The 12,495-nt window shown below is 36.7% G+C and overlaps 1 protein-coding gene across 2 annotated transcripts in view; it reads right to left on the bottom strand.

The window, feature by feature from the left end:
* Positions 1–706: 706 nt before the first annotated feature.
* ZFAT (zinc finger and AT-hook domain containing) overlaps positions 707–12,495 on the bottom strand; it is a 112,432-nt gene continuing 100,643 nt past the window's right edge. For both annotated transcript variants that reach the window (XM_014965477.1, XM_014965476.1), the window contains exon 16: positions 707–2,423. In XM_014965477.1, coding sequence (XP_014820963.1) covers positions 2,184–2,423 — 240 coding nt within the window. In that variant the 3' untranslated portion in view covers positions 707–2,183. The remainder of the gene's footprint in view (positions 2,424–12,495) is intronic.

The raw sequence follows: 12,495 nt of genomic DNA on the forward strand, positions 1-12,495 counted from the left end.
GACCTGCATTGAAAAGTATTTTAAAATAAAAATAATAAAAAAAAAAGGATACAGAAAATTCACAAAAATGTTTATGCTTCAGTATAGGAAGATGAGATATACCTCATCAATTGTAGATCAAGCCTTAAGTTACAGTAGGTGTGCATGGACGTGATATATTGGAATTAAAATAAAAAACAACAAAAAAAAACCAAACCAAAAACATTCCTCCAAATACAGACACACCTCTCATACCTCTCACAGACATAGGTACTGAGTCTATCTGGAAATAATTTACTTCAGAATTCTTGAGTGATGCATTGCAAAATACCTTTCCGTTTCCCCCCCCAGTCAGATAATAATACATCGTTGAACTAATTCAGAAAGGGTTTACATTGAGAACATTGCTGTTACCACACAGGATCATGATGCTCTTCCAAACGTGGTCCTAATAGCAAGCGGGCTGTGAATATTTCAATAAACTCTAAGGAAACTTTTTGAGACTGCTCTCTTCTCTTTTAGCTAATAGAACGTATTATTCTTGTGAATCAACACTGAATTTTAACCAGCAATTACAAAAACAAAGTTTCTTATGCAGATTAATCAAGTTGATACATTTTGTGCATCAGTTTCTATCTTGTTGTAAATGTTATCAAACTACTTCATGGCTCATTCTAGTCAAGTTCACTGAAGATATAAAAAATCATCCCTGACATTTGTGACAAGCTCCAGTTACACCGAACAGCACAAAGGTCTCCATCCTACAAATGTGACATCCCTGGGACTTCCTGAGCACTTTCAACATCAAACCCGAGGAAACTCAGCTGCCACCAAACTCAAACCATGCTCACTTCAATTAAAATTTAAATTCCCTGTCACCACAGTTAAGGGAGAAGCTACCACTAAATGTTCACACTCGGATTTTGGCATCATTAACAGAACCCAGCAGACTTAGAAGAGGCAGACAAACAACTCACTACTTTGTATCTTATTTAAAAGCTTTTTCCCACTTTTCTACCCAGGACACCCACAAATAAGTTCAGTCACAAAGAAAAGTCTGCCTAGACTTCATCATGCTACTTTCTTGATTAGAGACTACGAACTGGAGGAATAATTTGTCAAAGTCAGTGCAAAACAGCATTTTTTTTACTTATCTGGGAAAGGGAAGACAACACGTAGGAAATTAGAGCATTAGGAAAAAACATGACAATTTTGTTATTAATTAATAACTTTTATAGCTCAAATTTAAAAATATTAAATCAGAAACAATTCAAGATTCATGAAGAAAAATCTGGAACTATATACATGCATAATTAAGAATAACTAGATTCTTGTCAATATTTACTTACGCTTTTTGTACAAGTGCTTTCAGACAATCATATTTACAAGCATGTCTGTTTAAAACATATGAACATATATCTTCTATAGCATTTACAAATAATTTTAATTTTTTTTTCTTAAAAACAAAATAATATTTCATTGATTTGACAGATTTGGTTTCATCATATGGCACTGGACAGGTATTTACTTATCCAGTGGGATAGAAAATGTTATCATTATTCAGTTTTCTAAGTAACAGTCATCCTACTGGTACCCAGAATTATTAAATATGGCTTTAAAAACCTCCCTGACTCAAAGGATCATCTCACAAGAACAAGCTACAGTCCATCTGCAGTATGTTAGTAATTAAAGTCTTGAGCCTTTGTTTGGGTTAGATCCACAACTCGCCAAACGCATTCTAACCATGTACTCAGAAATAAGCCCTTCTAATTTAAAGAAAAAAGAACCCTGCTTTCAGTCAAGTCAAGCACATATTAAGTATGTATGAAACAGGATGTATGGACTTTTCTAGACATTCTAGCTACCTTTACAGATGTTTTACTATTATGGGATAACACGGTTTTGAACAAACAATATTTGTGGGGATTTACAGGAATCAAGTGAGAGATCTTCTAAGAACGGGAAGAATACCTTTTTCCTCAAAAAATGCACATTTTTTAGAAAAAAAAAAAAAGTCTGAGGAGGTTTTGTACATAGTATGTTTAGGTCACTGATAAAATCAGTCAGTGTTACTATCTAGTAACAAGGTTTTGTTTCACAAATAACTGAAAATTTGTCAGCTTGCTTGCTTTTGGCTAGGGAAGAAAAATCCCAAACTTTTGGCTTTGGCAAATGAAGTGTCCATCTCCTTTGATCACAGCTCTCTAGAGCTCCTGCACCGATTGTTCCACAGTTTGTTCTTCTACAGGCTGCAGAGCTTCCTGAACATAAACTATGAATTCTGAAGCCTCTCCACCCTGCGTGTAGACAGTCACTGTCTCGATTCCCTCCACTTCATCTGAGGACACCACCAGGTGATGCTGCTCAGACAGCTCCACCGACGCCTGCTGCAGTGTCTCTTGGATCATCAAGGTGTGATTGGCCGATTGTTCCTCTTCTTTTACCTGTGGAAAAATTGAAGAGGTTACAGAAATTTCACCTTTCCAATAAATACCCTGTATCGTGACAATTAGAAACTAGAAATTGGATCGTTTTGAAAGAAAATGTCAGTTTTACACAAAATTTGTAGTGAGCACTTTGATGAATAAGTGTATGGCCAGACAGAACACGGAAAGCAGTAACTCAGCATCTCAGTTATATGCAGAGCGCGCTGCGAAGCTCTAGGAACACAGGTCTTTGGAGACAGATTTAATCTCTCAGCAGTCATTCATTCAAAACCGCTCTTATCTGAATAAATCTGAAGTCAAACAATTCCTCTTGTAGCACTGAAATGAGAATCCAACAAAAACCACATGAAAAAACGTCTACTGTACCCATTTCTTTTTCTTTCTTTTTTTTTTTTTTTTCCCCAGCCAACAGTTTGCTCATAGAAGTAAAAATTTTATTGTAAGCCTTAATGGACTTTTATTAGAAAACAGTGAAATGCCAATACTACTAAAATAGCCCCTCAAGGCCTACTGTCTGTGAGGCAGCAATTTTTACATTATTGAAAGGATAGTGACAGAAACAATTGAAAATAATAATTTTATTTAACATTCTGCTTCTTGTCAAAAAGAAAAAAAAAACCAGCACGATTTGGTTTTCAATTTCTAAGAGTTCAAACGGACATCTGTCAATTATTAAAATACACTACTTACTAGAATTCAAGAACAAATCTTAATTCTTTACCAGATCCGTACAAAATTCCTATACAAGGTACTCCAGGCCAGTAAAAACACATCAGAAAACTGTAAATCATGCGGAAGAAATGCATTCTCTCACACGTTAGTGATAAAATAATGTACTTTTGAGGAGAAAATGGAATAGTCTTTTTTTGGTATGCAAGATATATGCAAAGGCATTTGTTAGATGTTTTCAGTACACCACCACTCCCTGCGGTCATTGAAGAGCTGTTTGTTTGCTGGATCATAAATGCCAACCCACCTGCAAGCACAACATGCAGTTAATCAAATCCTCTCTTCCAACTCTGTTTAGAAAATGGCTTGTTTTTGTTAAGGCCTGTTTCTCTTTCATTAAGGCTTAGCAAACGTTTTATGAAGTAAGCTTCCAGAGAGAAATCATGTTTATTTCTTACTGTAAGAAAGTAGCCGATTGAATCTGTAGGAGGTCACATTCTCTACAACAAATACTTTTTTCATATCCTCAAGCGCGTCTATAAATTGTCCACTTACACCAACAACAGGGAAGGAAGACAGAATTGCTGGCTCACCTACATCTCGTGATGGAAAGCAAACCCCCACGGTACTTCCAATAACCATCCAAAGTGTAATAAAAAGAGAACAAAGGACTGATAGATATGGATTTACTGGCTCTCAGTGTACCCTGGTATGGCGTGCTCTTGGCAGCACCGAACTCGTAAGCGATTTTGAAAAGAATAGGTCAAACATGGTAGAATTCTCAAGGTGTAGAATCTAAATTATGCAAATTAGAAAGGGCTTTTTTTTGTTGTTAATTAGAAGCTGATTAAAAAGTTCTTCTCCAATTCTTATTTATGTGACATTGTTTTGTAAACACTAGTATTAGAACAATCAAGTTCAAGAAAATACAATTAAGATCATTATTGGTGCTCAATAACGGGAACAGAAGGGAAGAACTCCAGCGAAGCTTCCAAGCATGTGCTTGACTCCTTAGAGACCAGCAAGGAGAAAAAGGAGTTCTAGATGTTTGTTTTCCTGATGCTCTTTTCCAATTTCATTTTTTTTCCCCCCAAGCAACCATTCCCATTGTTGTGCAATGACTTTTCACTTTTTAATTCTGTGTTTAAAATATCTGTCAGATGAAAAAAAATTTCAAGAGACTCACAAATCCCTTGGGACTTCATATCACTTTGAACTTTCACTCAATTCATCAGGCTCTACAAAGCTTTTTCTTGAACAATAACAAGTATGTTCAGGTGTTAAATTATTCAGAGGTCCCAGAGTCAGTATGTCTGTGATATGCTGATGAAATACACGTGGATTTTATCTGGTGAAAGATTTAACATCTGAAGAGAATCTTGCCATTGTCATTGACCATAATGCAAGAGCAGAATCGTACCTACTGATGCTGACTCTGGCTTTGCTGCACAGGATTCAGATTAGAGAGATAAAAGTACAGGAATGATCTGAAGTTCTTTCCACGTTCTGTTTCTTTTACTGAGCATATCTGAACATTTTAATTGAAAGTTACTTTAAACAGCTCCTGCTGAAGTTCAATCTTAACATCCTACAGAAGTGGGGGCTGCTGGATGCTTGTCTTGACACAACAGAATTTGCAAACTCCTCAGAAAAACTAATTTATGTTGTCACAAAATATAGCTATCACCAAAGTGGCATTTACTAATGGAAGACTGAGCATCTCTTCCAAAAGCAAGGAGCTAAATCAAGAAAAGAAGCATAGATAGCACTGTTAACTTTCTTGTTCCTCCCCACGCACCAGCTTTTTTTTTTTTTTTAATTATTAAAGAAACACTAAGTCCTACTGAAAGCAATAGAAACAGGCTGCCCAGGGAAGTTGTGAATGCCCCATCCCTGGAGGTGTTCAAGGCCAGGCTGGATGGGGCTTTAAGCAACATGGTCTAGTGGGAGGTGTCCCTGCCCATGGCAGGGGGTTGGAGCTAGATGATCTTTAAGGTCCCTTCCAACTCTAACTATTCTATGAGTTTTGTGAATTCATACACATGATTCCCTTTTTATAACTGTTCTCCCAGGCAGCCTGGAGCAGAACCCCACTGTAATGTCACCCATAATCTACTAATGAAGATCGTAACAGCCAGATACAAGCTGATATCTGATATCAGAATCTGATATCAAAAGCAAATCCAGGTAAGAAGCTGCAGTTAAAAATGTTAGATTATTAAAATCTCACAGCTTGTTAGAAATTGGCTCACAACTACAGCCCTTGATATTAGAGATCATCAAAAAAATACACACAAATAGGGGTGTCTAAAATTTGGCCCTTTAATTCTGCAATATATACTAACTTCTCCTGCGTTAGAGCACTATACATAATACACATAACCCCCTGACAACACGCCTCAGGCCAGAAAAATTACACTGCATTTGCTAAGAGCTGCAAGAATGCACAACGCAGTCTGAGAAGGATCTCCTGCAGTCTCGCTTTAGTCACTGTAAATCAAAACCCATAAATAATTTTAAATAGTTTTGTGAGTGTACATACATAACAAAAAAAGGAAAATAAATAAAGCACAGTTGACACGAAAATGAAATGAAACCAGAATTCCATTCAATTCAATAGCAGCAATCTAACACTTATTCAGTTTTATATGCTTTTGAAATGAAAATGGCCAATAAAGAAAGTTAATTTAACCTTCCTACCTGACTTTATCAATGTGATTTTATTAGCCTTGTCATGCAGGGTAAAGAAGACTAATGCCCATATTTCTGGTGTTTCTAGCTCCCAGTATCTTTTTTGGACAGCTATCTGTAATCCTTTTAGTTTGACAAATCACCACATTATTTTGGATATTTACATTTCAAATCTGTTCAATGTTTACATGCTTCTGCTCGGTTCCTATTAGATTGTTCCACAGGGAATAATCTCAAAACTTTAATTCACATCCCTCAAATTGATGAAACAGTGGGACAGCTGCCATCAGGATGAATGAAGTCACTACACTCCATTCTTTTTATTGGCATCTGAAATCTTTTGAAGAGTAGCAGCCAAGACCTCTTTTCTGTTTGAGAGCCAGCTGAAAAGCATCTGGCTGATTATCCTTCGCTAAAGAATGACAGCAAGAAGCTGAAGCCACACACAGCTGGCACATTAAATCAATTCACTACCTGCATAAATATTCTTTACTAGCTAAATGTGTCTGTCACAAAAGCCAAGGGGACTTTCACCCCCACATCTTCCTAAGAAGCTCAACATTTTGAAATTATAAATGTTACTAATTTAAATATCCGAGGACCATCCAAATACATGTAAGAGACATTAAAAATGTCTCAAAAATTCTTCGAGGAATGTCTTCCTTTCAAAACAAGCAAATCTTTTTTCATTTGAGAGAAATTAATTCAAGCCATTAAATATACTTCTTCCCTTCCCTGAAAACGAGTAAAAAAAAGTATTTTTGCAGTAAGCTGCTTTCTCATTCTAGAGCTCAATCTGAGAAATAATGAATCTCTTAAATTTCTTTTGAAGTCAGCAGGAGTTCCAGGTCTACGGTGTTTAAAACTGTCTTGCTGGGCTTGCCCCAAAATCCTCTACAGAATCCCCCCCTTGATTTCAGATTGAATGCTGCCTTTCAGTTTACCACAAAGAATAAAACTTTGTCAGAGGGATCTTGAAGGATTTCAGAACTTTACTCTAGGTTATAGACCCTCCTACTTCTGTAAGAAAATATACAAAATAACTACAGAAAGTATTAAAAGGAGAAGTGAGTATCAGCATTCTAGATCACAGAGAGCACCTGGATACGTGATGTTTCAGCTTCTGCTGGTGCCTACAGGAATGTCTCTACCATTTTGTTCTGTGCCATTTGAATAATTTGAACTCACTCTCTTGGTTCTAGTTTACATATAGATACATTGTGTGAAAAAGACACAGGGATGCACACAGAAAACACTGTAATTTCATCACATGATCCTCTGTAATGAGCTACAAAACAATCTGGCACACAATGGTCTCAGAATAAGTAGAGACTTGAATATGCAAGAGTTGCTTTGCATAATATAAAAAGTGCAAGGTGGCAAACAAATCTTCATAGTGGTAATGAAGATTTTTAGAAAGTTTTAGCAACTGGCTGATTGAATATATCCTGACACAGACTGTAATTGACAACTTCCCTCAACTGACAAAATGCTGTATGACCAGGTTTCCTTCTGGGGAAGTATGGCAAGATTGCCATCATGTCAAGACTTCTAACAGGACAGTAATCTTAAAATAAGATTTTATCTCTATGTTACACAGATGACAAGAACTCCAGACAGCCTGAGAAAAGAGGGCCATCTGCCTCAATTAAAACTTTCCCTTGCAGGTACCATCAAGTTAAGCACCAAATTGCTCCATGTCCTAAAAGAATCATAATCTTCACAATCAACCTATATACAACTCCATGTATTGGCAAATTTTCTATAGATTAACAGTGCACCCAGCATCATGTAGGTACAAATCAGAGCCAGACTGAAATACAAGGCATGCTGCTGAAATGCACCTTGAACACAACAGCCATGCTAATATTGCTAGATATTTATTTCTGAAGACATGTTACACTATAAAATTCTGTTCTGTGATCAGTTTCAAGCTGGTGTGTAATCTTTGCTGTGCATTGCTACTGCTGTCACTTTGAAGAAAGCGACTGTTACCACGGGAGGATTTTACTGGAGCCTGAAGAGATCACAGAATAAAAGGATGAAAGGAACTAAAATAGAGGGTGAAATGTATGGAAATGTTTTCTTTAGCTTGATAAAGATCTGCTTAGTTAGTGAAACAGTTGATATACTTACTCTGAAGAGCAAATTGTGTAGAAGTCTAGGTTGAAAACAGGTTACTATGCTTTTCAGGAACAGAGTTAACCCTACACTCTAAGCTACAGAGGTAGTAACGTAAGTCCTGTCTCTTATTTCTGAATGGGAGAAAAAGAGAAAGAATTTAGCAGCCAATTACTACTCTTTATTCTTAATACTCGAGTAGTCCTTTGCACCAGGACCTGGATTGTATCAGGTATGCTAGATGCCCCAAAGGCCTTATAATTTCAATAGAAAACAAGAGAAGGTAAGCAGACAAGGAAAAGTGAAGTGGGGAAGTACAACAGAAATGAGACAGCGGTAGTTCTGTGTGACAGGCATTAGTATCAATACACCACGAGCCTAACCACAGATAATTACTGTCATCCTATATTTGAAGAGTAATTGAAAGAAGACAATGAGGTACAAATTGCTCTTAATTAAAAATCCACATAACTAAGCACAATATGGAAGATGGCATTAAGAAACTTGTTTGAAAAAAGTAATGAGCAATTAATTCTTCATCGACTGAGCAAAGGTAGAAGTCAAAATCTTTACAGCTAATGAGAAATGGGACACTAAGTCTTCTTAGGAAATTTAACCAAGGTTTTGTTTGATGTGGCAAAAAAAGAAACATCAAGTGAACGGAATAAGAGAGGGTGATGTCAAAAGAGGCAGAGAAAAGTAATCTTTGAATTTTTCTGGAAGAATATGAAAGAAGCAAAACAGTCTGCGAATGTAGAAAGAAGACTATCAGAGTTAACTGCAGCACACAGTAATGAGGTCTTGGACAACTATTTGAGCTAAGTGGTTGAAATAAGAGACCTTATAGAAGTCATCATGCAGAACAATCCAGAAATATTTAGCTTATCACTGGCATGCAAGGCCCAAGAATCCTACCTGAAGAGGACACCAGCTTTCTGGCTTCACTAACAGGAAGGATTTACATCCCATTGGGTTGAGAAAGAAAGTGGACTAAAGACAAATAATTGCGCAGGCATACTGATAGAATAATCATCTTAGTGATTAATAATAATTATTAGTGATTAATACGATCTTCTTTGTCATCTTCTGCTCCCTCAAAACTGCTTTCTTCCAAATTTCCTGTCTGTGTTTACCATCCACCATGAACATTTCCTGCCTTTTCTAAGCATTTATTAGCCCCTTTTCTAGTTATTCTTCAGACTTAGCACTGTTTGCTCTCACCTTTTCCCCACCTTGTAACTTTGTTGGTCTTTAGTAGTGCAGAAGAACTCAAACATCATGCTATAAAGAAATCTCTTCATGAGCTCTGTCAGAAGGAGATCCAGACTGGATCACTAGTAACTGAAAAGGACTCAAACTGGCAAGTCTACACTTCTCCTGCCCTGCTGTGATCAAAGTTTCAGTGTGGATTCTTGCCAATCTCAGATCATTCTGATAAAACTTCACATTATTAAGTTTTTTTCTCAGGCACTTGGTGTGCATTACTTTCCTTAGCAACTCTATGTTTTCAGAGCTGTCATGCAGCAAGATTTCTCCCAAATTAGATACCAGAAAGAAGTGTAACTTTGGTAACAGGTTAGTATACTGACTCTCAGGCAAGGATGTGCTAAACTCATTTTGTGCTCTAGACACAATCATTGAAATGCCTCATACACATGACAGTATCAGAGCCAACAACGATTCCTATTTCCCAATCATAATGCAAGCTAAATAGGGCTAAATTTGCATTTCTTAGGGTTCATCTTACAATTTTAAACCGAAGTCATGCTGGGATTGGTTATTGCTATGTTGTCGAAGTATTCTCTTTTATAAAATCATTTATATGATAAAAAAATACAAATTTTCCAAAGTTAGAACTCATTTTCTTCTCAACACCCAATTCAGGAGCTGGGGGCTCTGAACAGATAATCTGAACTTGATTTCACCTCTATTATAATGTGCACTCATGATTTAAGATACTTGCAATAAGACTACGCGCAACTCAATAACTTAACAGAACACCTCAAACATGGTATCCTTTCTTTCTTGTTACTTAGTAGAAAACAATTTTTAAAATATACCAGTCAGATCCAGCTAATACACTGGACATCTTGAATTATGCTGAAAAGGACTTATGGATAAAGACAGAGTTTGTTCCTGAAGGCAAAAGTCTTACATTAATGTGAAAGATGACAAGGAGACCAAAGGTATTTGAGCACACAGGTCAGGGGAAGTGCTAAAGCATGAAGATGGCAGCATGATTAATAGATACATTTGGATTCACACAGAATTTTAAGGATCAAGTGTAAATGGCACTTTTATGGGTGAAAAGTAAGGAAGAGGCCAGCTGTGGGAGAAAGTTCCAGAAAGGAAATGGGAGACAAAGATAGCAACAATATAGTGTAGCATTTACAGCAAAAAAATACTTTTAAAACGTTCTAGTAATTTAGGATTTAGAAGAAATTGCTTGGTGCAAATATAGAAATATGAAGGCAACTCGCAAGGGCTGGCTAAAAATGAGATATGAAGGTAAGAAGTGATGAAAAAAGTGGATAATGTATGTCCTTAGAGAAAAAGAAAAAAAACCAACATAACAGCATAAAAATCAGAACAACCACACTAAATGTTGTTAAGGAAAAAAAATGGAACCAAGCTGCTAAGCAAGGACTCAGTGAGGCCATTAAAGAACAAGAGTGGAAATTCAGTGACAGATGATGCTGATATATTGCTGACACCCTGAACGAATTTTTGTCTCACAATCCACAAGAGAAGCTGAAGGTCACCAAAGAAAGTGTGGAATAATTTTTCCAGTAGGAAAGTAAAATATGAACATGTCTTAAGATCACTTCAAGGTTAATAATTAGGAACTCAGCATAATTAGAACCTGACAAAACTGTAGGTACAAATGAGTGATACCTCGCAGAAAGCAACTCAGTATTGAAGAAAAAAGAAAAGCTGAGAATTCTGAATAGGAGAGGATTGCAGTCACGTTAGTAACATTTAAAGACTTATTTCCCTCCAATTAAAAATGGCTGCAGCTATAATTCTGAGGCAATCTTCTGGTGGGAAGACAAGAACTGGAAACTAACTAAAGCTCTATAACAGGTCAAACAGACTTTGATAAAACATTGATTTATATAGAAAATTAAAAGAGAAAAAATTCAAAGAGAAATAACCATCATCACCATCTCCAAACCTCCCTTGGTCCTCCGTCTACTTCCATAAAGCCCACTGAAGGTAACTAAGCAGTCAGTGTGCGCTCGGTAGGTGTACTGCCCCCTCATCCTCCCCAGGGAAACCAGAGACCCACACTCTTCTGCACGCACACAGTGAGAAGTCACTGAGGCTACCAGAAAAAGAAATGAGTAGACATTCACAAGGAAGATAAGATAAAGATTACTAGAGGAATGGGGTTCGGGCATCAAAGTAAGACATTACTAAAATCCGACGTAAACAGAGGTAGCACAAGATCACTCAGCTTGAGACGTATTGCAATTTTTCACTGATTTTGGTTCTTTCCAAGTTAGGGGAAAAAAGCATTTTATATCAACAGGACTCTAAAATGGGGAAAACAAAAAAAAAACCTCTTACATGATTTCTAATCAAAATGCCTGTTAAGTATTGCAAAGGAACATCTCAAAATGCTTTGTCCTGAAATCCTGCCTTATCTCTCTGACATTCAAATGGCAGGTTTAGGAATTATCCAAATACTGTATTCACAGACTACAGACTTCCCATTTCTGTGGAGCTCTCATGAATTCAACATCCATAATGCTACAAAAATTACTGCACTCAAAAGTTAGTTGTAGCTCTCAGAATAACCAGATTTTTGGTTCATTCAAATAGGAGGAGTTACTTGAACTCTTCAGAAATTAAAGACTTCTCATGTACTTTCCTTCCCTCACCTATCAACCACGTGGGATGCAGTGACTCCAATGAATCAATAAACAGAATGGGAAGAGGGATAAGCAGAGCTATGATGAAACGGGAGGAACAGGTGAAGCTTAGAGAACACCCAGGAGAAACGTATAATGTCAGCAACAAAGTTAGCAGACACCTAAGGATGAAATACTGGGCAAAAGGCTTGATGTTTGCACTCAACAGCCACCTCAAGTTGAAAATTATTTCCTTTTACTTGCTGATTTTGTATACCTTATCATTCTTAATTTCTAAAGTACTTCAGTAATACTGAAGTATTATACGTTGCAATTATTTTTAGCAAAAACTGTGCGGTACCAAGCTTCAAGAAAAATACACATACATTAAAATGATGTGTGCCAATATCTTATAGGGTTTGTCTCCTGTATGTGGATGAACATGTGGATGATTCTTTTAGATGACAACGGGACTAAATGCCCACCCACAAAGCAGGGATGTTATTTTAAAAAGCCTGAAAATGTCTCCTAGAAAAAAAAATAGTATTTTCTCACATCCACACACGTATATATGTACATAGATATGTGTGTATTTGGTGACTCGTATCTTATATAGATGCAAAAATGTATTCATTTTTATACTTTTCAACATGTATGCGTGTGTGAATACAAACATACGTACAATGAGTAGTCAAAAACTAGTTTAAGGAAAATGCTGTACGTCCCATTCAAAA

Source organism: Calidris pugnax, unplaced genomic scaffold (genome assembly GCF_001431845.1).
Source record: "Calidris pugnax isolate Ruff unplaced genomic scaffold, ASM143184v1 scaffold41, whole genome shotgun sequence".
Taxonomy (NCBI): Eukaryota; Metazoa; Chordata; class Aves; order Charadriiformes; family Scolopacidae; genus Calidris; species Calidris pugnax.